The sequence below is a fragment of the Gopherus flavomarginatus genome, chromosome 2 (genome assembly GCF_025201925.1).
Source record: "Gopherus flavomarginatus isolate rGopFla2 chromosome 2, rGopFla2.mat.asm, whole genome shotgun sequence".
NCBI lineage: Eukaryota > Metazoa > Chordata > Testudines > Testudinidae > Gopherus > Gopherus flavomarginatus.
The window spans coordinates 252,251,784-252,278,841 of record NC_066618.1 but is presented as its reverse complement, the minus strand read 5'-3'; the positions used below and the strand labels follow the sequence as shown (position 1 = coordinate 252,278,841).

Below are 27,058 nucleotides of genomic sequence, written 5' to 3'. Positions count from 1 at the left end.
AGCGAAGTGCGCTCCACAGTTTGGGGACCACTGCAGTAGCATCTCAGCATGATTTCACACTTAAATACACCACATAACTCTTGCTTTGCACATGAAGCCTTCTGTGTGTAGTAAAGATACAATCACTCATGATATATTGGGCTTCATACAGCTTTGAGGTAAAGTGTGTCACCGGGGTGGTGTAATAGATTATGGAAAGGAAGGAAAATATATCAAAACACATTTTAAAATTGTGCGAGTGATAGTCTAAGCCATTACTGCAACAGAGATCTGACCCACTTCTGCAAATATAAGTAACATCAATAAACCTTTTCACTGTTGGCACCTCAGAATGAAGTTTATCAATCACTAACATGGACTGTAAAGTAAGGGCTGAATTGCTGCAGCAGCATTCTCTTGCAACACCTGTGCACTCCCCCATTATCCATTGGAATGTTAGTTTCTAAGTGTTCAGGTTAAATTAGTAATGTACCCTGAAGTTCTGCAGCACATGTTGTTCAAGTAGTGCTACTTAACTAAGTGTCAAACCCCCTGGGTATCAAATATATTTAATCATTTCTTGCAAAGCAGCAAGAAAAGTTTGAGATACAAGTTTTTAAAAATGTTTTTGATGTGGTTGAACACAAAAAACCTGTTCCCAATATAGAAATGCCAAAAGATAACTTAAACAGTGTGCAATATATTAATCATAATTCTCTATAGAATACCAGAAATGATGTAATTCTGAATTTCCAAAGGACACTGAAAGTCACTGCTAACCTTTATACCTGGCTGTTTGGCTGAAAACAAGATATTATGAAGTCACTCTCTTTACACTTTGCTTCTATGAACAAAGGAGTGTTGTTAATTTATAAAAAATACCTGGCAGCTCAAATATGTTAGAAAATAACTTTTTGCTCACTGTTTTATTAACTGCACGTATAACCCAGAAGCAGGAAACCTGGAAAGCCTATTACAGCTCCTACAAAGGCAGTGCTCTCTGTTTGATAGGGAAAGTTGAAAAGAAAATACACCAAAACAGTAGTATATCGAAGTTTGCAGTTTTAATGAATTCGGTAATATGGCATCAAAATCTACTTGTTCCATCAATTAGATTTATCACAAATAAAAGGAAATTACTTTTTTTTTTTGAAGTCTGGTCAAAGATATTTCTCTACCATACACATGCAGATACAGTATTAGCAAACAAAGCAGAAAAAGCACATCTACCTTCTTAGATTATGAAGGCTGCTATACAAAAAGTTTACCACAAGGTGGTGCTAGCAAGCTGCAAGCATGTTCCTACTGAAAAGCAGAAAATTAAGTACAGCTATAGTTAGATTTGTCAACATTAGTCCAAGGCATTTGTTACATTTAAAATTAGAAAAACTGATGATGCATTTCCCCCCTTGGAACATTACTTCACTTTAACACCTTCAGATCTACACTGCCTTCTTTTTCAGGCAGAAAAGGCCACATGTAGTTATGTTTGGATTTTTTTTTTTTTTAATATATAGAAAAGAAAAAGGATAATTAAGCTCTCAGCAACCAGAGCGCGGCCTGTCTTGCAACACCAAGAAAAAAAAAAAAAAGACACAGAGATATGTAATGAACTCCTGAGAGAAGGGGAGGTTGGGGTTGTGTGCAAATCCAGCATACCTCTTTCAAATACCGTCTGACAATTAAGTGTCATTGGTACATTCTCTAACAGGAAGAGGCCAGAAGGGCTTGCCAAATAAAATACTATGCGTTCTCTGTTGCAGAAAGTCTGAAAGCGTTTGTGTAGTCTTAACCTCTGTTTATATATGGAAAACATCCAATAGAACATATGAACAGTTATCTAAAAATCAGTTACCTATATGTAATAGTACCCAGTAACATTTCTTAAATGCTACTGCATACCCCCACCAAAGTTCAGAAGAATCCACTTCATAATCTTTCTGGTAGACAGTGGAAAGGATTGCCAAAGGACCCCATTCATGAGCATACGTTTCAGTCATTCTAGATAACGAATTAATGCCACACCTTGTTCTCTTTTTAAAATGGCACATTTGGAATTACAGTAGTTTACTGCAGTGAATAAGTCTGCTATCAATTTGAAGCAGACACACCCTTGGTTCCCTGCTCTCAATACTTAATTCTTTGTGTCTGAAACACAGCAATTAATGATTGTACTGTACTTATAAAGTGGGAACACTTGCACTTCTCTGATGTAATGTATGATTCTGTATTTAATTTCTTCATCTGTAAACAAAAAGATCAAATCAGATTAAAATAGAAAGTTAGAACTTGACTTGATATGAATTATTTCAATTATTTAAGCTATTTGGGAACATCTGAGGGGGAAAAAAACCAAGAGAGTCATATGGCTTCAGTTATATTAACTAACATTTTACTTGACTATCTACAACGCATAAACATCATAGGGCTATCATGATAGTCCATCTAAGTCAGCAATACAAACAGATTTTTGATGGTATCTGCATATGGCAGAGAATGTAGCCAAAACCTTGAGGCTTCAGCACGTAATGAATGCATATATGTACACTAATCTACTACATCCGAGTGTTCTACTGAGTGCACAGAATGGCTACTGTAATGCTTTGGAAATTCATTCCAGCCCATATGGTTCTAGTTTATCATGATTATACAACTCTGAATCCTTGTTAGCCAGATTGTTTCCCAATCTAATCCACTTCAAATGCAAAATTACAGAATTAAAATGTTCAGCAGTCACATTTAGGGAATGGGCAAAAAGTAGGATCAGAAGAAGTTGCTGTGTCAGTGACCCAGGACATAAGTGGAATGTGAGAAAAGAAGGGAAGATAAGAGTTCAAGTCAGAGGGCAAGAGCTAGAGCCTGGAAAGTTTGAGCTGCCCACTAGAGACAGAATTTCCAGATTCTTTAAATTCTGCAAGGCAAATGCCAGTGAGAAAAATCCAACCAAAAAAAGAGAGAGGACTCAAGAACAGCAATAAAACTTAACAGGATTACATGCTGGGATGGAGAGTCTTTCCTAAGATACATTATTTAAAAAAAATAGAAGTCCTTCAGGGGGAAACCCCCCCATCAGCAGCTGCACTGGCCTAGGTGTGACACTATAGTGTAGTAGGATTCAGCAAGCTAGGAGTTGAGCACATAGTTGAGTGTGAGAGAGATCTGCACTGGTGAATACAGTAAGCACAAAGAAAAACTTCCAAATTCAGTGTCTGATTCTGCAGTGACCTTGCACACAGAACTCCTATGGAAGTCAATGGGAGCGATGCACTTGAGTAGTTGCAGAACAGCATCCATAAAAATGATCTGCAAAGGAAAGAGCCTTGTGCCTTTTTTGCTTCTGAGTTGTACCTACAGGCCTGAAAGGGTTTTGTTTAAAACAAAAAACAAAAAAAAAGTTCCCCTTCTAGTGTCTGACCTTAGAAATTCTAGTTCTCTGCCCTATTGCAATTGGGGAACTAATAAAATTAACATAAGAGAATGAAATCTGAGTAAGTGTGAGTCAAGATTAATAGTTAGTTTAAAACTAGTCAGTGTTTGTTAACACCAATGCCTAATTGATATTTGAAAAGAATGGGAGGACATTAATAATTCAAATCCCCACCCTTTCTACTCCAATGAGAGGTCACAATATACAGAGACCTCCCAGTAGTCCTCTAGTAAAACCAAGACAGACCAGGCATGATGTAAAGATTTAAAAAAGGCAAGCAGAAAAGTTTTTTTTCAGCCTTATAAGTATACCATGAACAAAAAAGGTACAAAACAAATTTTTTCAAAAAAATTAATTGCAGGTCACCACTAATACAATGTAGCTGAGAGAGTACTGCCATCAAAATAAAAGATCACTCACTTTAAAGCTAACTAGGGGGCATCTAAAAATCTGCACAAAACAAATTAAAATGGCACATTCTGTAGTCCTTTCAAAAGCTCTTTGCATATGAGAAGATACAATTGCAAAAAATATATATAAAGCAACTTTAATTTTAAAGAGTGAAAAGTTTTGTTTTCCTCTTTAGCAATGGAATTTGTACTATTAACCACTAAGGTCAATTAATAGTCACATGTGATAGCTTTGCATAAAGTGATCTGTATTTGTAGTTTTCCAGCACAGTAAATTGTTATATAAATCTTAAAACTCTTTACAGCATCTGCACTGAAGGCCAACAGTGTTCTTTTGGAATACCCTTCCCTGTAGGCCAGAGGTGGGCAAACTACAGCCCTTGACTGTCCTGCCCAGCCCTTGAGCTCCCGGACAGGGAGGCTAGCCCCCAGCCCTGTCCCTGCTGTCCCGCCTCCCTGCAGCTACGCCACCGTGTGGGCAGTGCTCTGGATGGTGGAATGGCATGCTTCTGACAAGCAGAGCGTCAGTGTGTCTACTCCAGCCACGCGGCACGGCTGCTGGACATGTTGCTCTGAGTGGCATGGTAAGGGGGCTGGGAGGTTGGATAAGGGGCGGAGGGTTCCAGGGGGGAGGACAGGGAGCAGGGGGCGGTTGGATGAGGCAGAAGTTCTGGGGCAGCCAGGGGCTGGGGAACAGGGGCAGTTAGATAAGCATGGGAGTCCCAGGGGGCCTGTCAGAGGGTGGAGGTGTGGATAGAGGTCGGGGGGGGGGGGGCTGGAGAGGTGTGGGAGTCCTGAGGGGTCCCAGGAGGAGGCAGTCAGGGGACAAGGAGCAGGGGGAGTTGGATAGGTCATGGGTTCTGAGTGGGGGGCAGGATGTGGGAGGGGGCAGATAGGGGCTGGCAGCCAGGCTGTTTGGGGAGGCACAGCCTTCCCTACCCAGCCCTCCATACAGTTTTGCAACCCCAATATGGCCCTCAGGCCAAAAAGTTTGCCTACCCCCGCTACATCAGCTCTACAACACTGAAGAACCATGTCACATTGGGATGAATCTCCCTGGAGCAGTTCAGCCAGCTTGCTGACCATATTACACCAGCCATGCTGCACAATGCAGCAGCACTACACCCAACAACTTGGCACAGTCTAGTCATGATTTTCATATTCAGTTTCTTGCAATGTTATTTTCTACCAAATTTGCCCAGCTGGAGCCTTTATCATAATCAACATGAGTATTAAACTGGGATACATCTTTGTCTCAAGTAAAAAACACTGGCAAAGTATGTTTCCATGCAAAAGCAAACAGACATTAACATGTATGAATCAATGTATAAAAAAAGTCTCAAGACCCAAGTCCATTGACATGTGGGAGTTGCAGGAATCCCAACTGGGTTACCCTCATTCGCCTCTCCCACTCAGTGCTCTCTCACTTTGCAGCAGGATTCTTGGGAGGCTGCAGTTTGTACGTGCTGAAGTAGTTTACCACTTGCTGAGGCACTTCTGCCAGGACACACTGAGACAGAGCTTCTTTGGGAGCCTTATTAAAAAAAGAAGAACATCAAACTTCAGTCTTAACTGGTCAGAGGAGACCTTAAAAGTTTAGGTGTCATCTGTTAATTTGTCCAAACAGAATCTACAGCATTTCTCACTGGAATTTGCTACAGTGCCTTTGGAAAAAACGTTTCCCCGTCCACCTTTACCTTTCCAATCCTACTACTAAGCAGCATGCTTCGAAGCAGCTGATTGCCTCCCTCCTCTGCAGTGGAGGCTGCCTTTGTGTGGCATATGCAGTTTATAAAGTCTTTTGGGATCCACCAGGATAATACACACTGGAGTAAATTTTTTGCCATGTCAATAAAATCTCTGCTATGCAAAGCTAAAGTGACAGAAGTTAAGCAGCTGAGGTTGGTTAAGTGAGTTTTCATCCACATCCTATTGTCCCAACCCTCCTCTGCACTAAATGCATTGCTTGTTCTATAGTGCAGTTCCTCTAAAGTATAGTTAGTTTGTATTTCAAGATCAAACCTGTGATACTAGAAAAAAGGAAAGTTTGTGTAACTGAAAACCAGATTTGAGCACATCAGTTCTATACCTGAGTAATCATGACTGCACTGCACTAACTGGCAAACTAAATTTACAACTTTCTTTTAGTCTCAATCCGATATATTCAGGGTTGGCTTTCTGAGTCCTTCTTTTCCATTCCAGTCTGTCTTCAAGCAGTTCCTTGGAAACTCTACAGCTAAACAAATACTTTCATATAACATCCAGCCATCTAGTTTGGGTCTTCTAAATGCTTCTCTTACTCTCTACTAAGAGTAACACACTGTTTCCTAGATATTTTTCCAAACTTCTTTTCACCTGCCCAAACCAACTAAGCCTGGATTCCTTCAGCTTTTGTATAAGCTAGTACCACCTTCTCATTTCCCATAATTTGCTCCTTCTGAATATCATCCAACTATATAACTCCATGCATCTATCTGAACATTTTCATTTCCATTCAAGACATGCTCATGTCTCTCTCTCTCAGTGCCCAGCATTCACACCATACAAAAGTGCAGGGCTAATTACTGGATCGTAGATCTTGCTTTTCACGTTAATAGGCATCCTCCTATTGCAGGCCACTCCACTTCCTTCCTTTTAGTTCATGCCTTCCCTGAGTTCTGCTTATAAGTTAGTCATGGAGTTTCATTATCCTGTACTATCTCGCCTAAATAATTGAACTTCTATACCTTTCGTAGTGACTGGTCCCCTAGACTTACATTTCAGGAAGATGACGAGACTATCAGTGAATCTATAGACCATATACTATTTTATTTCTGCTCATTTTTATGTAATTTCTTTCAAGTATGCATCACTCTAAATCTTCGTCCGCTTCATTTTTGCTCTGCCTACGAACACGACATGACCTGCACAAAGCACACGCTACTCTGGCAATTTTCTTAAAGTGCATCGAGCACCAATGTGAACAAAAGGCCTTTATGTACTTTGACTTTTATTAGAAATTGTTCAGTTTCTTTGACCGGCCTTCTAACTGCGGTAACAGCACCAGTGTACATGTCCTAGAGGAGCCTGATACGGTCTTCATGTATCCGTTTCATTCTCATACACCATCAGATGACTTTTCGGAAGGCAAGCCTTCTCAAGAACAATGAGCACTACGTAAAGAGTTTCTCTCTTTTCTCTGCATTAAGATTGCTTGTGGAAAACATATAAAGACAGCATTGTTGATTTGCCTGGTATGAATCCAAACTGATTGTCACCGATTTATTTCTCAGTCTCTTACAAATAACAGTCTCTCAGACCTTCATGGTGTAGCTCATGGAGTTTAATGCTGCAGTTACCACAGTCTTGTGTGTCTCCTTTTTCCTTAAATATTGGTAACAATGTGCTCTTTCTCCAGACATCAGCTGAGTCCTCTTAATGAAATTAAACAATTGTATCAATATGTTCATGCCTCCCTGCCCCAGGCACTTCCATATTTCTCCTGGTATGCCATTGGAACCGAGAGCTTTCTTATTTATGTTGCTCAATGATTCTACAACAACTTCTTCTTGGATTGGTACGATCAGAACCTTGTTTGGTTGTATCATATGGCATGGTTCTCTTGGATGCTCTTCAATCATAAATCTTTAACCGTAATTCTATCATTTCTTAATCTGGTCTCATTGGTTAACGTATTTCCACTTCCATCTTTAAGCACTTTGACAGCACCAATGTCTTAAATTCTCTTACCACTGGTCTTTTCCAGTCCATATATTTTTCTCTCGCCTTTCTTCATTTCAAGACAGGTATAACACCCTTCCAGGGCTTTAGCCTTAGCAGCTACCACCACTTTTTTGCTTCTTTATACTCCTGAAAATTCTGCTGTTAGAGTGTTGCTTGCCAAAATTTAACACACTCTAGTCTCCAACGAAGGATGGCACTTTAAGTAATCTTTGCAGATTGCTACTTTGCCCCACATCAATATGCCCAAACAAATAGTAGAAATCAAGGAAAACTGGTGCGTTATTTTAATATGAGGGGCCGGGGGTGATAGAACAGAGCATAAAATGTACAAAAACAAGAACTAGGAAGTGAGCACCTTTGAAGCTGAGCTGTTTTATCTGCCAGTTTTCCTTTCCCCAAATTATTTATTTGTATACATCTTTGCAAAGGCTATATGAACCAATGTCAACAGTATTTGAATGATGGATTCCATCTTTTGGGTTGCACATTAAAAGAGAGCGTCCCCACCATTTTGTTTGTGTGTCTGCAAAGGGGGTTTTATTTGCTTTATAAAACTACCTCAGCAGGAGCACTATATCAGAAAATGACTCCCTCACCTTCACACACACAGATTTGTTTATCAAATGATCCAGTGCATGCACACAGGGCTCAATTCCAATCTTAATCCAGATTTACAGCCAGGCAACTCCACTAACTCAAATGGAAATAATCTTCAGTGAAGTCAGAAACATGCTCATTTTCTCCTCCGACAGGACACCAGCATTGGTTTAATTATGCTGAACTGCATATCAATTCTGAGGTAGATTTATAAATGACATGTCCTGAAAAGACTGGTTAAGAAGAGAGAGAGAGACAGACAAGATTGCTAAACCAGGAACTGGTCACCTTTTTTGATCAAAATGATTTACTGGCAGTTCCACAGATGAGCTGGTAGGCTCTCATCTCTTCCTAGCAGCTGATACGAAAGCCATACCTCACTGGTAGCTGAGTGTGTTTTCAGGAGGCTTTAGACCTCATTCCAGGGCCAGTCCATGTATAAATTCACAGTGGAAATAGGACCACAAGTATTTACATGTTATGAAATACAGTGTATTTCCCTGGTACGTATTCAGTAAGGAATGATACTTACACTTTGGAACTGCCTAAATGGCACAAACTGTACAATGTCTCTGATAGCTGGCTCTCCAGTTGGGGACCTGAGACTTCCATTGTCACCATCAAGAAACTCCATGGCACTGAAATCAGCTCCTCCAACGCCAACAATGATAATGGACATGGGAAGCTTTGCGGCGTTAACTATGGCAGATCTGGTTGCATCAAGGTCTGTTATCACACCATCCGTGATAATTAGGAGCACAAAATATTGCTGTCAAATCAATATGCATTTTGTTACAATTGAGAACAGCAGAAGAAAAAATACTGCATACATGCATGCAACAGGTTTACAGGGCATAGAATGATAACTTTTCAATATGTGAAGTTTATTTTTTGTAATCAAGCATCTAAACTTGATTCTGGTCTCTTCTGCCTGGTCCAAAAACCCCAACCCTAACTTTCCCTCCCCACAAAGCACAACACACGTTCACAGCAAAGCATATAAGGCCCTTATGTCCAGCTGGCAGCAATCTAAAGCAGCCACGTTGAAAAGCTATCCTCAGATCTCAACTACAATGTCACTCAAACATAGGACACAGATTTTGTTGGGCAGGAGCTGAATGCAAGTTTAACTGAATATTTTCCTTTACAATCTATTTTGAAGTAACATCTTTGAAAAATGTAAATATAAAATCATGCCCAACACAGCCACGGACGCCCTAACACATAAGCCAGAGTACCAAGGAAAAAAAAGGAAGAAACTCTCCTGTATGTACTGTAGTTAGGACTTCACAAAATACTGATCAAAACAGAGTTTGTCCCGAGTCCTGAAAAAACCAGACAACGCGTCTGATTTTTTCAGGGCACCAAAAGCTATAGCAGCACTGCTGCAGATACACTTTTGTAGCACTGTACTGTAAAAACACTTACTACAGCATTGGAAGGGGTTTTTCTTGTCACTACTGAGCAGCAGTAGCTAGACTGACAGAATTCTTCTATCAATGTAGCTGCATCTATAATTGGGGATGAAGGTGACCTAACTACGTTGCACAGGACGTAAAATTTTTCACAGCCACGAGTGATGCACCTAGATCAACCTAGGTTTAGGTGTAGACCAGGCCTTAATATACCATCACTGCCAGTCAGCGGCTGAAAGGCGTTCTTCTAACATAAGTGTCTAATATGAACAGTTCACCTAGCGCCAGTTCTATACTTCAAGGAAGTTTCAGATTTCTAAAGAAAAATTAGATGAGATACTGGGTTGGATTATTAGAAAACAGGTAGATTGTTTTTTAAAAAAACATATACTCCCTCTGTTGCTTCAAATTCCTACACAAATTTCCTCTACTATACCTGCATGCCAGCTGTTTTCTAGGATTAACTGGCAAAATCTGCAGTCTGCTTTTGGTGTTTTATGTAAGCAAGCTAAATTTCAAATGGAAGCCAACAGCCAGCCTACAGTACATATCTAGAATAGATAACCAGGTTTCAACTTCAGATCTGTTTGGCTGTACAGTGACAAAAACAGATATTTTTAACAAGCAACATTAGTGCTCTTCAGTAGAAAAACCTTGAGTATTGAGTTCCAGTAGAGGGTTACAAGTTTGTCAGCTCAAAATTTGCAAGCACGGAGGGTATCAACAGGGAAAGGCTTTCAGAAAGTGTTCAAGGTACAAACCGAGCAAGGACACCCAATTCTCCATTTGTCCCCAGAGATCAATATTAAGTCAATTATGACAGTTGTGAGCTGAAGAATATTCTTGGTAACAGCATGCAAATAAGTAACAGCCTCCTCACTGTGCTTTTAGAATCTGTATCTACTATTGCTACAATCAATAGTTTATAAAACCTCGATTAAGTCAGGTTTCTGTATTATGTTGTTTGAAAAACCTTAAATGGAAGGCTCACATCTCCATTGTTACAAGTAAACTCCATTCAAGTTTCTTTTTGGTGGGTTGCCACCATCTCACCACCCCACTTGCTCTGGGCGGGGATTCAGTTCCAGGGACAAACCACCACAACTAAGTTGAGACCTGCATAAAATTTGCTAAACTTCGATTTTCACACTTTTATCTAGTTTATTTCAGGAACTTCAGGCAGCCTAGACTTAAAAGCAATCAGAAGATTAATTATAGTTTATCAAGATATGCTCTTCAATGGCTCTCTCCATGTCTCTTCTCTACCTTGTCTCATTGCTCTCTCCCCATCTTCACACTACTACTTGTTCCCCACCACTTTGTCCTTCCCCCTCAATAGCTCCCTCCAGTTCTACTTTCTCCACATCTGCCATGATGTCTACAAAACCCAGCCTGCTGATCATGACTGGACAGTTGATAAGCTGTGCTCATTTCTCTTCCTCCCCATGTCTTTTCCTAATCCTTCTAACCTCAATTAAAAACAAAAAACACAAATCAAACAGTTTTACAATACATGTCACTAACGAAGCTGGGCTAATTTTTCATCAGGCTCATATGCCTATATGTTGTATCCACATCCTCAACTTATCCATTTGTTTGTCTCATTAGATTGGAGGCACTTCAGAGCAGAGACAGTGTCTTTTCCAAGACAGAAAAATGCCCAGCACACTAGGGCTCTATTACTATTACAGTATGTCCAATTTATAGGGTTACCAACCCCCCAGAAGTGTCCTGGAATCTCCAGGAAAAGACGGTTACACACCTTTGTAACTGTTGTTCGAGATGTGTTGCTCATATCTATTCCAATTAGGTGTGTGCACGCTGCGTGCATGTTCGTCGGAAGATTTTTACCCTAGCAACACTCGGTGGGTCGGCAGGGTTGCCCCCTGGAGTGGCGCCATTATGGCACCAAATATATACCCCTGCCGAGCCAACGGCCCTTCAATTCCTTCTTGCCGGCTATTCTGACAGAGAGGAAGGAGGGCGGGTTTGGAATGGATATGAACAACACATCTCGAAGAACAAAAGTTACAAAGGTGAGTAACCATCTTTTCTTCAAGTGCTTGCTCATATCGATTCCAATTAGGTGACTCCCAAGCCCTACTTAGGCGGTGAGGTCGGAGTGAGATGTCGCAGAATGTAGAACTGCTGAGCCAAATGCCACGTCATCTCTGGATTGTTGTACCAATGCATAATGTGACGCGAAGGTGTGGACCGAGGACCAGGTAGCTGCACGACAGATTTCCTGGATGGGTACACGAGCCAGGAAGGCGGCAGATGAAGCCTGAGCCCTGGTAGAATGTGTGGTAAGGTGGCTCATTGGAACATGAGCCAAGTCATAGCAGGTGCACATGCACGATGTCAGCCAAGATGAAATCATTTGGGAGGAAACAGGCATGCCTTTCATATGATCTGCCACTGTGACAAAGAGTTGGGGTGTCTTACGAAAGGGCTTTGTTCGCTCGACGTAAAATGCAAAAGCCCTATGGATGTCTAGGGAGTGCAGTTGCTGCTCTCAGTGTGATGAGTGTGGCTTCGGGAAGAAGACCGGAAAGAAGATATCTTGATTGATATGGAAGGCTGATACCACTTTAGGAAGGAAGGCCGGAAGTGGTCACAGCTGTACCTTGTCCTTGTGAAACACTGTATACGGAGGGTCCACTGTAAGAGCCCGAAGCTCGGAGACTCGTCTTGCCGAAGTAATGGCTATGAGGAAGGCTGTCTTCCAGGACAGGTACAGCAGCGAGCAGGTTGCTAGCGGCTCAAAGGGAGCAGCCATAAGTTTGGCTAGAACAAGGTTGAGGTCTCAGGTTGGGGCAGGGTGGCGGACTTGTGGGTATAAATGTTCCAAGCCCTTGAGGAACCTCGAAACCATGGGGTGAGCGAAGACCGAGCGGCTGCCAAGTGCACCTTTACTGATGAAACCGCTAGGCTGTGTTGTTTTAGGGACCAGAGGTAGTCCAAGATGGTATGAACTGGTACCTCGGTGGGAACATTACGTTGGCCACACCAGCAGGAGAAACGTTCTCACTTGGCCAGATAGGAAACCTTCCACTAGGTTAACCTACTACCCAAGAGTACTTGTTGCATCGAGGCAGAGCAACGTAACTCGGACTGGCTTAACCACGCAGCAACCATGCTGTGAGGTGAAGAGACTGCAGGTCTGGGTGGTAAAGTCTGCCGTGGTCCTGAGTTATGAGATCTGGGCAAAAAGGTAGGGGAATTGGGTTGGTCGCCGACAGGTCGAGCAACATGGTGTACCAGTGTTGCCTCAGCCACCCTGGAGCGATCATGATCAGGTGGGTTCTGTCTCTGCGGAGCTCGAGCAGGACCCTGTGAACCAGCGGGAACGGTGGAAAGGCATAAAGTAGATGGCTGGTCCACAGCATCAGAAATACGTCTGAGAGGGATCCCGGGGAGAGACCCTGGAAGGAGCAGAACTCCTGGCATTTCCTGTTCTCACAGGAGGCAAAGAGGTCTATGTGGGGAGAACTCCCCTTCTGGGGAACAGAATGGATAACGTCTGGACGAATCGACCACTTGTGAGACAGGAAAGATCTGCTGAGGTGATCCACCAGAATGTTCCGGACCCCTAGGAGAAAAAGGACGCTACCAGGTCGATCGAGTGGGCTATGCAAAAGTCTCAAAGCTGAATAGCTTCCTGACAAAGGAGAGGAGAACGTGCTCCGCCTGCTTGCTTATGTAAAACATAGCCGTTGTGTTGTCTCTGAGCACTGAGACACAATGGCCTTGTATATGCTCTCAAAATGCCTGGCACACAAGGCAGACTGCTCTCAGCTCCCGAACACTGATGTGCAAGGAGAGTTCCTGAGCTGACCAAAGGCTTTGAGTGCGGAGATTCCCTAGGTGGGCTCCCCAACCCAGGGATGACGCGTCCGTTGTCAGGGCCATTGAAGGTTGAGGTGGGTGGAAAGGCATCCCTGCACAGACCAGGTTGGGCATTAGCCACCAGGCCAAGAAGTCTAGGATGCTCGGGAGGGATCATGAGGATCATGTCTATGCTGTCTCTGCCCGGCTGGTATACCGAGGTGAGCCAAGTTTGAAGGGGACGGAGATGTAGTCTAGCGTATTTGGTCACAAACACGCAGGCCGCCATGTGGCCCAAGAGTGTGAGACAAGTGCGAGCCGAAGTCGTTGGGAAGTTCAGTAGGCTTTGGATAATTGATCCCATTGCCTGAAACCGAGGCTGTGGCAAGCAGGCTCTGGCGAGATCAGAGTCCAGGATGACCCCAATGAAGTCTATTCTCTGTGTGGGAACCAGAGTGGACTTCTCTATATTGATCAGGCCTAATCGCCTGAATAGGTTCTTGATGATGCACACATGACAGGTAACTTGGGCCTCGGATGTCCCTCGAATGAGCCAGTTGTGGAGATATGGGAAGATATGCATCTGACGACTACGACGGAGGGAGGCAGCGACTACAGCCATGCATTTTGTGAATACTCGTGGGGCTGCAGAAAGGCCAAACGGAAGGACTGTAAACTGAAAATGTCAATGGTTGACCACAAAATGGAGGTACCGCCTGTGTGGTGGGTAAATAGTGATGTGAAAAACAGGCATCTTTCATATCGAGAGCGGCATACCAGTCTCCGGGATCCAACGATGGGATGATGGTCCCCAGGGATACCATGCGGAACTTCCACTTTATCATGAATTTGTTGAGTCCTTGCAGGTCTAGGATAGGTCTTAGACCTCCCTTTGCCTTGGGGACTAGGAAATAGCGGGAATAAAATCCCTTGCCCCTCGAGTCTTTCAGTACCTCCTCTATAGCGACCATGGCAAGGAGCCTCTGTACCTCTTGCAAGAGGAATTGCTTGTGAGAGGGGTCCCTGAAGAGGGACAAGGATGGGGGGGGCGAGGGGAGGGGCGAAATAAACTGGAGGTGGCATCCCGATTCGACCATGCGTAGTACCCAATGATCCGAAATTAGCTGGGTCCACGCAGGGAGGAAATAGAGGTGGTTGCAAAAAGGAGGAAGAGGATCCTGGCAAAACAACTGGTACGCTGTCCTTGGGCATCCCTTCAAAAAAGTTTGGTTTGGGTCCCGCAGGTGGTTTGGGAGGACTCTGATTTTGACCCCCTTGGGGTCCAGACTGCCTTCTGTGATTGCCTCGGCCACGCCTTCTGCCGAAGTCTAGGCGGGGGGTAAGGGTGGTGAGGCTGGAGACTGAAGGACCTGCGCTGAGTCACCGGTGTGTGCATTCCGAGTGAGTGCATGATCACCCTGTTGTCCTTTAGGCTTTGCAGTCTAGGATCAGTCTTCTCAGAAAATAGGCCTTGGCCTTCGAAGGGCAAGCCCTGTATAGTTTGCTGTAACTCAAGTGGAAGGCATGACACCTGAAGCCCTGATATTCTCCCCATGGCGACTTCTGAAGCCAGAGTCCTGGCTGTGGAGTCGGCTGCGACCATTGAGGCTTGGAGAGAGGTTCTCGCCACCTTCTTTCCTTCCTGCAAAGGGGCAGCAAACTCCTGGCGGAAGTCTTTGGAAAATTCACGGAGCTAGTTCCCCACCACCGCCCAGGTGTTATAGTTGTAACGACTAAGCAGGGCTTGCTGGTTTGCCACTCTGAGTTGGAGGTCTCCAGCAGAGTATACTTTATGGCCCAATAAGTCCATGCGCCTAGCCTCCTTTGACTTTGGAGCAGGACCTCACTGGCCATGGCGCTCCCTTTCATTGACCGATTGGACGACCAGAGAGCAGGGAGGAGGGTGCACGTACAGGTACTCATACCCCTTAGAGGGTACCATGTACTTCCGCTCAACTCCCCTGGCCGTGGGCGGAATAGAGGCTGGAGATTGCCAGATGGTATCGGCGTTTGCCTGAATAGTACGAATAAAGGGCAAGGCCACTCTTGTGGGGGTGTCAGCTGATAAAATATCCACCACAGGGTCTTCTACCTCTGGGACCTCCTCCACCTGAAGATTCATATTCTGGGCCATCCACCTCAGACGATCCTGATGGGCCCTCAGGTCAACTGGGGGAGGGCCAGAGGAGGATGTCCCTGCCACCACCTCATCTGAAGAGGAGGAAGAGGAGAGGCCAAGTACAAGTAGTTCCTGCGTGGGCTCTTGTTCTTGGACGGTGTCAGGTTCAGGTGGGACCTGAGAGTCTGTCGGCGGAATGGACGCTTCATCCGTACTCGCAGGAGGGGAGTGGCTTACAGTCGCCTCTGGCACCCAGTGTTCAGATGGCATGGAGTGTGATGCCTCTGGGGGTGCACCTTGGGCTTGATGATACACCCAAGGTGTCCAGAACGACCACTGATGGGGCCCTTGTTCTTGAGCTTGTGTCTCCTGGAAGACTCGGCTGGGCACGTCTGAGTCACGGTCCCGTGCATAGGAAGCACTGTCCGTCTGAGATGACACTAAGGTGTGTCTAGATGGCCAAGGAGGAGCGAGAAACCCTGGGAAGAGGCTACATCTCTAGATGATCTCTCTCTGTGCGGCTCCAGAGAGCGGTGCCGGGAACGAGACCGGTACCTGCGACCGTACCGATACTGGGAGGTCGACCGGGATCTCAAAGCTCGACGCCTGGAGCAGCTGCAAGAGGCGCAGTGCTGGGAACGGTGCCGGGAGTACTGGGCCAGCAAACGGGACGGTGAACGGTGCCACGAGTGCGACCGGTACCGAGATGGAGAGCAGTGCTGGGACTGTGAGCTGTGACAGGACCGGGATCGGCAACGGGATCGATAGTGTGATCGGTGCCTCTCAGCGGTGCCGACGGAGGGTGGTTTCAGTAAGGCCAATTGACTGTATGACCCGCACCGGTGGTGCCAGGGGTTGAGGCAGTGCAGACTCCGTCAGCACGATTAACTCCCTCGCTGTGGAGAAGGTCTCCGGCGTGGAGGGGAATAGTGAGCTCGACCATGGCATGCAGCAGGGAGCTTTCAGGCACCGGACTCGACGGCCCTTGCGGGATCGGAATCAACGGTGCCGAAGCTGGCAGTGCCGGGCAGTCCGCCGTAGGCAGGTGCTCCAACTGTGGCACAGGTGACACCGAAGCATCATAAGACTCCTGCTGCTTCTTAACCTGCGGGGAAAGCGAGCGGTGCCGAGCAGACATCGGTGCTGGCGACAGTCGGTGCCGAGGGGCCTTGGCTGTACCGGGATGATCTGGAGCCGAAAGAGCGCTTCTCCCTGAGGTAGACTGTTCAGCGCTCGGTGCCGAGGGTGGCAGAGTAAGAGCTGCCTCCATCAGGAGCTGTTTGAGATGAAAGTCCTGCTCCTTCTTCGTTCTCGGCTTAAAGGCCTTACAGATCCAGCACTTATCTGAGAGATGGGATTCCTTGAGGCACTTAAGGCAGGCGTCGTGGGGATCTCCCATTGGCATCGGCTTGTGGCAGGCCGAACACAGTTTGAACCCCAGTGACCCGGGCATGAGCCCCGGTACCGGGAGTGGGGAAGGGGCTAATCCCCAAACCTGTCACAACTATATACACTAACTATTATAGAAAACAACTAAATTTAACTACAATTATACAGATTATAACTGTATACACAACTATTAGTAAGAAACTACGAATAGGCTAGGGAAGTGGAGATCAGCTAAGCCGTGCTCCACTGTTCCAATGACCGACACGGGCAGTAAGAAGGAACTGAAGGGCCGTTGGCTCGGCAGGGGTATATATCTGGCGCCATAACGGTGCCACTCCAGGGGGCGACCTTGCCCACTCACCGAGTGTTGCTAGGGTAAAAATCTTCCGACGAACGTGCATGCGGCGCGTGCACAGCTAATTGGAATCGATATGAGCAAGCACTTGAAGAATTACAGATTACACTTTCATTAAACATTATGTCATGCGATGAAACCTCCAGGAATACGTCCAACCAGAATTGGCAACCCTATGTCCAAAGTAAAGTGTCATGGTTAGTGTGCTCATTTGCATATGAATACCGAGTTCTTTTCCAGGATCCAGCTAACTCACAGTAGTGCTCCCGTCTGAGCTTTGAGAACTAAGTGGAAAAGTTTAGAGCAGTGGTTCTTAAGCAGAGGTATGCATACCCCTAGGGGTATGAAGAGGTCTTCAAGGGGGTCATCAACTCATCTAGGAGTTTTACAACAGGCTACATAAAAAGCACTAGCAAAGTCAGTACAAACTAAAATTTCATACAGTCAATGACTTGTTTATACTGGTCTATATGCTATATACTGAAATGCAAGTACAATATTTATATTCCAATTGATTTATTTTAGAATTCTATGGTAAAAATGAGTAGGTAAGCAACTTTTCAGCAATTTGCTGTGACACTTTTGTATTTTTAGGTCTGATTTTGTAAGCTAGTAGTTTAAGTAAGGTGAGATTTGGGGGTAAGACAGACAAATCAGACTCCTGAAAGGAGTAGAATAGTCTGGAAAGGTTGAGAGCCACTGGTTTAGAATATTCGAGTTTATTCTGTGTGTTACTTGCTGCTTTGGACTGCAGGTCATAACAAGGGACAAAGAGATAGGCATGTTGCTGTTGGTGACAGCCAAACCACAGCCAGACAGTCAGTTTTAGTCTTACATGACTCTCGTGCAATCCTGTCTTGGTCACGTTAAGTAATGTGTGTCTCAGTTTATCCTCTGTAAAATGAGGATTAACACTTGCCTCTCTCACTTGAGGCTAAATGCTGCCCTAAAATGTGTGTTTGTATTCCAGGGCAGAACTAGATTCTTAACGTTTGTGAAGTGCTCTGAATGTCCTGGATGAAAAGTTTTGTTTTTTTTTTTTAAACTGACATTCCTATCAGAGAATAAGCTTCATCTGGATGAAAGATTCTTGTTATGCACAATCCGTGAGGAAGCTGTGGCATCCATAAAGTTAATGGTACCAAACGAAACTTCACAGGGTAAGTGGATAACAAATAAGATTGGCACACTTTCAAGCACACAGAGGGGAAATGAGTAGTGTATTGCATGGAAAGAAAGAATAAAGGAGGGGAACATGTACACTAAGATAAAGTACTTACTGATGCTGTCTGTTGCTGTGCAGCTGCACCAGCAAATTTAGCCACATGGTTTATTATTGGAGAAAAATTGGTTGGCCCATATAATTTTATTTGAGGAAGGCAGGCCCGGTATGCATCAATAATGCCTTGGATTCCTTAAGAAAACAAATGGTTAAGTCTTAATATTTCATGTTAATGTTGCATTGCTATTCTGAGGCACTCAACTGTCCTGACACCTCCTTAGGTGCCAGACATCTAAGGTAGTACAAAGTTATTTAAAATTAAGATAACAATAAGGGAAGTTGTATGTTTTAGGTGAACAGAGGCCTTTTATCAGGCCATAGCCTTCACAAGCGCTAATCTTGACTTTATGTCAAGATTAAAAAGATTGTTTAGGTGGTCAAATATCACAATTCTGAAATCTGACTACCTAGTTCATAACAGTTCTGCTCAGTTTAGAACACATGTCCTTGTTAGCAGTCTAAGCAGAGAGGCAAAGACTAAATGGTCAGAGAATGAACCACTGTCTCACTCCTAGGGGTGGTCCCCTCCACATCATCAATGAGGTACCTTGGCCTAGTGGTATGGGAGAAGCCTACACTGCTGCTACCCCCAGGTAGGTGTGCGGTGAAATTTCAAAGAAAAAGAACCAAAGGCTACTTCACACAAGTAAGGATATATAGCAGGAAATTCTAGCCTGGTTACTGATTCAAGTTCCTTGTCTATTTAACTAAACCAGCCTGCTTAATCAGAAGCCTCACAAATGCTCTGATTAACAAACAGCATCTCCTTCCTTCCCATCTCTTCACGGATTTTGAAGTCCATATTCTGAATAGGTCTCACATTTCTTCTAATCAGAGACTTTTCTATACAAATTAACATCTACTGCCACAACCTTTACTGCTGCTGTATTAATGGTGCCAGATTAAAACATACTACCATGAGGCGGTTAAGCAGTACCTAGTAGAAACAAGACTCTTGTGATACTTTTTAAGACTTACCAGTGCAGAATGGATTTGATGGGTTAAAGTTTAACGGAAACTCGTGAGATACCTGTCAATACATGGAAGAGATGTTCAGGTTTTAAACATGCACTGTCATCGAGTAAGTTGTTTTAGATTAGGAAGCAAATTTACACATTTCGTTACCTGAAAGGAAGGTGGAATCTGTGCACCAAATCCAAAGGCTGGAAACATTTTATCTCTGAAAAAGCAATTTAAGAGAAAATGAAGTAGCTGTTTCTCTTTAGACTCTGTTCACAATTCAAAACAATCTAATCCTAGTCATAATCATAAAGCTGTTTATTAGAAATCAACAGGCAGAGTTAAGGGGAAATTTCCCCTGTGTAAAGGCCAAATCAGGTCAGCAGGGAGAATTTCTTTATGTCCAAGTCAGCAGGGCACCTAGGAAATTAGCATTTAAAAATCTTACTATGAAAAAAAGTGTTATGGCTGCAAATGCTCTGCTGGCTTTCGTTTAGCATTTGTCATGAGATAATCTGAGCCATGAAAACCGTAGCAGCTACTACCTACCACAGACTGTCAAGTATGCAGACCATTGAGTTTGGAGATACTGCTCCTGGGGGGAATCCTGCACCACTGCACATATGCAGACTTCATGTCCTCCACAGATTTCTTTGCTTCCCTGCAGAAAAATGACTGACAGGAAAGCAAAGGGAAGGCATAAGAGCGGTCATGCGACCATCGCCAGCAGTATGTTTTGGGTGCCAGGGAAGACATCACAGGTAAATCATTGTGGGGCAGGGGATGGGACTGGGGAAAACCCAGCTGGTGGCTCCCACCTTGTGCTGGGCTGAGCTGCTAGTCCCAGCTGGGCTGGGGAGGACAGGACTTCCTCTTTCCCTGCACTGCATCCACCCACCCCACTGAGCCCCAAACAGCTGTACCTGGATCCCCTTCCCACTGATCCCCACTCCTCCAGCATCTGGACACCCCTGACCCTCCACACCCAGATCCCCCTACCAAGCTCTATCTCCCACATACCCAGGACCCCACCCCCCTGCTGAGCCCCAATCATCTTCACCTGGACCCCCCCCTTCAGAGCCCACTGCACCCATAACCTCCCCAACAAGCCCCTGTGCATCCAGATCCCTCTGGCACCTGGATCCCCCACTGAGCCATCCACACCCAGATTGCTCCCACAGAATTCTCTCAACCCACACTAGGATCCCCCACACTAAGCCCCTCTACACATGGATCCCGCTCGGCTGAGCCTGCTTGCCCACACCTGGTGCACTTGGCATGGCAGGGCAGGGTCCTGGGGAGTGTCAGGGCTGGGTGCAGCCTCACCACTGCGTCCATGCTGGGGAAGAGGGGGGGAGAAGGGAGAGGAGGAGGAATCTGCAGAGTAATCTCCAGCTTCTGTGCAGCCACTGGCCTGTGCTCACCAATGCCATGCTGGAGCTCCCACATTTATTTCACAAATAAAATACTTGCAGAATTTTAAAATATCGTATGCAGAATTTTTAATTTTTTGGCGCAGAATGCCCCTAAGGGTAAGATACTGACTGAGGAACGGACTGTACTAAGATTGGTGAATTCTGGGCCTTCTCAAGGGAATATCATTCTAGATCAACGAGGAGTTACTATTGGACATATCTCCCAGTCCTAGCCCCCATCTCATCATTCAAATTTCTTCTATCATTAATAAATACTGACTTTCCATGATGCCCACAAACTGTACTCATGAAAATCCTCCACGTCACATTAGAAAAGAGATTCAAGATTAAAACAAACCATAAACTCCTATACTTGTTCTCTGGGTCTCCCAATGTGATCACTGAACTGCATCCCAGACTGTAAACTCCATGGAGAACAGACTGTCTTCATATCTGTGTCACTGAATCAGAGTTGGAAGGGACCTCAGGAGGTCATCTAGTCCAACCTCCTGCTGAAAGCAGGACCAATCCCCAGACAGATTTTTACCCCAGTTCCCTAAATGGCCCCCCTCAAGGACTGAACTCACAACCCTGGGTTTAGCAGGCCATTGCTCAAACCACTGAGCTATTCCTTCCTGTGTAGCCTGAACACACTGGTGGTATTTAAGCAGGTAATCTCTGCACTGCCACCTCCTGACTCTGCCAAGGAATCTCAGAGATAGCTAAATTGACAGATTGGCACCTCCATCCACTTAGAGAAAATGTCACTCAGGTACGTCCATCTGTAGTATGCTTTGACCACCTTATGCAGAGTCAAGTGGAATGTAGCTACACACAAGCCAAAATAGACTGTACTCTTTCTCCTCAGTCACCCCCAGCAAAGGGTGAGAGTTCATTCAAAGAGAGGATAAGATGGAAGGGAAAATATGACAGGATTTTTATTCATGCTTTTATTTCCAATACTTTCAGTTCTACCAGCTTTTATTATGAGCTGTTTATGGGTGTCTGCAATAGTTACATACCCAGAATTTACAACAAGCATTTGAAAATGAGATAAGTTAAAAACTTACGCATCATAGTCCTGAATGACCATTCCTACAGACCAAATGGCTGTCAGGTATTCATTAACCCCATTAGGGCTGATGAAATGTAGAGAGTCTGGTGAGCGAGGGTCCCCATTGGAGCCAGTAAAATCTATCCCCACCTGTCAAATGTAGCATTTGTATCAGTTAGCAGTGAGGGGAAACTGGGTTCCTAATCTCAGGCAAAATTAAACTGACAAAAAAAAAAAACAACAACAACTGGTACATATACTCACCTGTCAGCTGCCATATTTAACCATATTACTGAACATTAGAACCTTGTTTAAGGAATGTTCCCTACTGAAACATCATGAAGCTGTGGTTCCTCATGGGGACTGGTTGGCTTTCCGCCTATCAGCTGCTGTCTTATATAGGTCTTAAATAAAAGCATTCACCATCTTCTCCATGGTTGTGAAATGGACTCAGCCTCCTTCCAGGTGGAAGCTACCCAAGGAATACCACAACAGTCAAAAAATTAACAGATACCTTTGCTGAAAGGCCAGCCAGACACTGATCTTCTCCGGGTGAGGGCTGAGGAACATTGCCAGGGTGCAAAAAGCTTACATTGCCACGGTCTGTGTTGTACCAGTTTTGTGAATTAAACCATTTAAGGGTCTGATCCAATGTTAAGGCCTATGTATGTTGCTCAGGCTGTGCATAGGGGCCTTGAAGCCATTCTATATAGGCAGCTGAAGATTATTCTGGCATGGGGAAATCCTTGGCAGATGTAGACCTACCACAACAAGCTCTATGTGACCACCTCCAGGTGTAATGGATGTGTTAGGAGTGAACAGAACTACAGACATTCCCATATTAGATCAGTTTAATGGCTGTCAAGCAAACTACATTTGTGATGAGATGGTGTAAGACAAACCCAAGCAACACAGTTATATCCAGCACTGACTGGGCACATCTGAAGATTCAGAACTCATGTCTGATGTTAGGAGTATCATATTTCAGAACTTTCCAGGTAACCGTTAACAAAACAGGCCAGAGGGCCTCTGGAAATATGGGCTTATGCTTCATCTGCTACAAAAATAAACATGCGATTAAGAAAATCAATAACACATTACAGCTTATGCTGAAAAATAAAGCAATTTTGTACATATAAAGTACTTACGGTGAAATTCAGCTGACATCCTCCCATGATGTAATCAAGGAATGTGCATTCCACTATAATCTAAAAGGAAACACTGGTTTCAGCAAAACCCAAAAGACTGAGGCAACTTCTTAATTTCCTAAAGGCCTAGTTTTGCTTCCCATACTGTTATAAAGTAGTACCTTTACTCCACAAATAGTGCTTCTAGATTTCACTGAGTATTCAATAAATAAGGTACTATGCACTGTGCATGCCAGTACTGGGCCCCTTATAATTACTTTTAAACAGGATCTGGGTACATGGAGAAAATTCATATCATGGAAATATTTCTTACATTAACCAGGTGTTCAGCTAGTAAGGAAATCAATACTATGGTACCTATTAATTAATTGCTAGGAAGTTTAGTGCTTTTTGTGTTTAAGACAATGCAAATCACCACTTCCCTTGTCATTCCATGATACATGCAAATAGAATTTCAGAAGGCTGTTTTATTATTTAGGACCTGAGCACCCCCCACTTCCCACCTCAAGATACTACATGAGGAATTCCTTTATTTAACTAGTAAGATCATCCTATTGAAAATAAGGTTATGGAGGTTTGATATTTAAAACATCTATTTCTAAACCAAAAGGCCTTGTATAAAACAGTAACACTCACTTGCTTGCAATCTCCTGTATAGGAAACTAAATCCAACTCTCTATAGAAAAATTGAGTAGTAATATTAATTGCATTCTGAGTCTATGTAAAGCAATAACGTTTTATTTTGTCACAGTACTGCTTCTACAACATTCAAAGCAATACTATCATCTTATAGACTCAAATCTTTCTGCAGTTTTCATACATTTTACTGTTACTTACACTTGGGGTAGTTGAGGTATGTTAGATCAGAGACATTGTACCTGGACATTTGTAAATAAAGAAAACTCAATAGAGTTAAAAAATAAAAACCTTGAGTACCGACCTCACAGTGTTTCACACTCACGACACCAGAATTTTTGTAGCTTTTCTTCTTTTGTCTCTTCTTCTCATTGATGCATTCAAATTCAGCCTAAGGGAATGGAAAAAAACAACAAGATTACAATCAGTACAATTTATGCAATACATTTAAGTAATACCTATCCAGAGCTTTAAGTACCTTTGCCTTACATTGAAAGTGCAGTCATTGGCTGTAAAACAAAAGCAAACCCATCCTCCTCAGAACCAGAAAAAGAAAAATCCTACAGGGCAGGCACAAGTATCAGCCCTCTTTGTACCTTCTCTCCCATAAAGCTTCGGAAGAGAAAGGCCTTGTGCAGCTCTTGGGGAGAGAGTGAATTTAAAAGTTCTGGACCATCTTCAGGTACTAGGCTGGATTAAGGCATAGCCCCAAGTAAAGAACATTGCAACTATTCTGAAGGCAAGAGGGGCATGGAACACGGTAGCAAGATCTGCATCTGAGAAGAATGGCAAGGAAGATGCAACCAAACAGATGAAAAAGCCACCCAGTTCTCTTCTGCTATAGGGTTGCTCAAAAGCAGCTGAGGATTCAACAGTAACCTAAAGACTGCAAGCTCCAGTAACAAATGGCAGGATCACACACTCTCCTATAAAGCAGCTCACTGATGCTTCTGTCTTCCCAACATCGCTTCCATTTTATGGAAATTGGATTTCAGCCAGCTAGTCCTCATTCTTTACTTTTCTCTAGCAAACACCGAGTCAGATATTCAATAGCCCTGGTCATACGTGTGTGCTTCCGCCATATGTTCGAAGCGTTCAAACTGATTTCTTAAGTGGTTTGGGGCTCCATTGCTTCCTAAGCCACAGGACAATGTTTTCATTCAACTAGTGAGATTAAACCCAACAACTGATTGAGTAAAAAAAAAAAACAACCTTTGCAAAACAACAAGCCTCTTGTACATTCTCAAGTCAGTCAGGAAACACCTGAGCTCCAAATCCTTCAAAGTGCTAAGCGCCCTAAGTTTCCACAGTGAGAAAGAGGGGAGCTCAGTACCATTCAGGATCAGACACATACCAAGGGCTTGCCTGAAAAATATTCCCTCCACTGGAATCAGTGGAGATATGTTGACGGTAACAACCTGCAAACAGTTTCTGTAATGCAACAAGACATTAAATATTGCAATATTTTATTCTATTAGATTATTTCCTGTTTGTTGTTGGTTTACAGCATGGATAGAACACAACGGTAAGACATAATTAGAACTGAAACAAATTGTGGTACTTTATCAAAGAGGCTAATCTAAACAGCCAGGTAATTTCCTGATTAAATTTTCCATATTTAACTCTATCTTAAAATTAAAAAAGTCTTCTGTGAAAATGTATTAACTCCAACCACCATGTGGATTTTTGTTAAATCTTATAATTTTCATTAGCATGTCCTCCCCCCACCATCCCAATCAAGCAGGCTCTCGCCAGAGAATTCTCTCAGCCTTTTCTTAATTTGTGGAGCACAGTCTGCATCTCAACACCAGATTCTTTTCAGTTTACACTGGTGTTAAGATCAAGTAAACATAATGATTTCATTGAAGTCATTCCAGGATTAACATGGGCACAACTAAGATGAGAATTGGGGTCTTACTAAATTCCACTTTACAGGACCTACCACCCAGCTTTATTCACACAGGAAATGCTTAATGTCAGACATGGTCCTAGTGGAGCCAATAAGTAAAGTTTTGCAGGATTGAGTCTCAGTTCTTTTGAAAAAAGAAATTTCTGGAGCTCAATATTTCCTCTGTGTTGTCTTGTAGCTTTAATTCTCAGCCAGTCTCATTCTGGCACACGGATGGCTCTCTGACTGGATACAGCCAATGTGTGGTCTAGAAAATACATGTAAGGAAGAGCTTTCTTGAAGCATTTTCAAAAGAAGCATATGTAGATTACATCTTATCACACTTTTTTTTAAAAGCAGAAGATAGCAGCCTATAGGATGGTGCATTTTGATTCATATCAAATCACAGTGTACTTCAGTGGCACAAAGGGAGCTCACTATCTCACAGGATTAGGGTCTTACAGAGAGCGTGGGTGCATTTAAAAAAAATGCCACACAGAAGTATGCTTCAGTTTTTTTCAGTTTTGGACCTAATGCAATAATTGGTTCAGTAAAATGGTACCATATTTTATTTAAATAATTAACTTACAGAAGAGAAAAATCTTCCTATGCTATAGCAAAAAAGAGTGGACTAAATGGTTTCATCCTTGCCCTTCAGTATTTGTTTGTGTAGTTTAATTATTACAGAAAGATGCACACTACTTTGCTTGTGGGGAAAAGCTGTATAAATGCCAGCCTGCTTCCTAGAATTTAGCAAGATGAGAAAAAGCACTAGAAATTGCTTGGAAGCAGATTACTTATGAGCAATCACCTGCTGAAATTATTTACCAGTGCTGTAAAAGGAAGTGTTAGATTGTCCTCGCTCTGTTTCAGGAAGTCTTCAGAAACAACCATCGAGGGAGCAACATGGCAGGAGCCGTGATTATAAAATATAAACACATTAGAAGCTAAATATTTATAATTAGTAGCTTTGAAGAATTCAGCACACACACACACACACACACACACACACACACACACACACACAAAAAATACTTCAGGATGCTTTTAGGTTTGAAACCTGCATGCAGTGTACCTGATCACTGAACTATTTTTCAACTTATGTGCAATTAAAGAAAAATATGGTAGAATATTGCTTGGGACACAAGAGATTCTAAGCTAAGGTAGCTGAGTGGCCTTTAATGAAATTTTATGAGGATGCAACCTGCCATGTTACAAGGTTTACAGCACTGTTAACGTGTCATAGCAAAATATACGGGATAGTGTGGTTTCTGAGTTTTTTTAAGAAAGGAAATAAAGACCCAAACAAATGAAAACACTAGGTTGATTTCTGTGCACTAGTGGCTAAATCTTATAGTCTTCATTCAGATTTATTCAATTACTTAAAGTGAGCAAGAACCAAACCTGAAAATTAAGGATAAAAGTAAAATATG

General features: G+C 43.4%; 1 protein-coding gene across 4 annotated transcripts in view; it reads right to left on the bottom strand.

Annotated features, from left to right (window-relative positions):
- Nucleotides 1-2,766: 2,766 nt before the first annotated feature.
- CPNE3 (copine 3) overlaps nucleotides 2,767-27,058 on the bottom strand; it is an 80,166-nt gene continuing 55,874 nt past the window's right edge. For all 4 annotated transcript variants that reach the window (XM_050940984.1, XM_050940982.1, XM_050940983.1 and 1 more), the window contains 8 exons: nucleotides 24,042-24,128; nucleotides 23,102-23,161; nucleotides 21,970-22,103; nucleotides 19,650-19,704; nucleotides 19,503-19,554; nucleotides 18,523-18,656; nucleotides 8,669-8,905; nucleotides 2,767-5,350 (listed from right to left, as the gene is read on the bottom strand). In XM_050940984.1, the coding sequence (XP_050796941.1) occupies nucleotides 5,240-5,350; nucleotides 8,669-8,905; nucleotides 18,523-18,656; nucleotides 19,503-19,554; nucleotides 19,650-19,704; nucleotides 21,970-22,103; nucleotides 23,102-23,161; nucleotides 24,042-24,128 (870 nt within the window). In that variant the 3' untranslated portion in view covers nucleotides 2,767-5,239. The remainder of the gene's footprint in view (nucleotides 5,351-8,668; nucleotides 8,906-18,522; nucleotides 18,657-19,502; nucleotides 19,555-19,649; nucleotides 19,705-21,969; nucleotides 22,104-23,101; nucleotides 23,162-24,041; nucleotides 24,129-27,058) is intronic.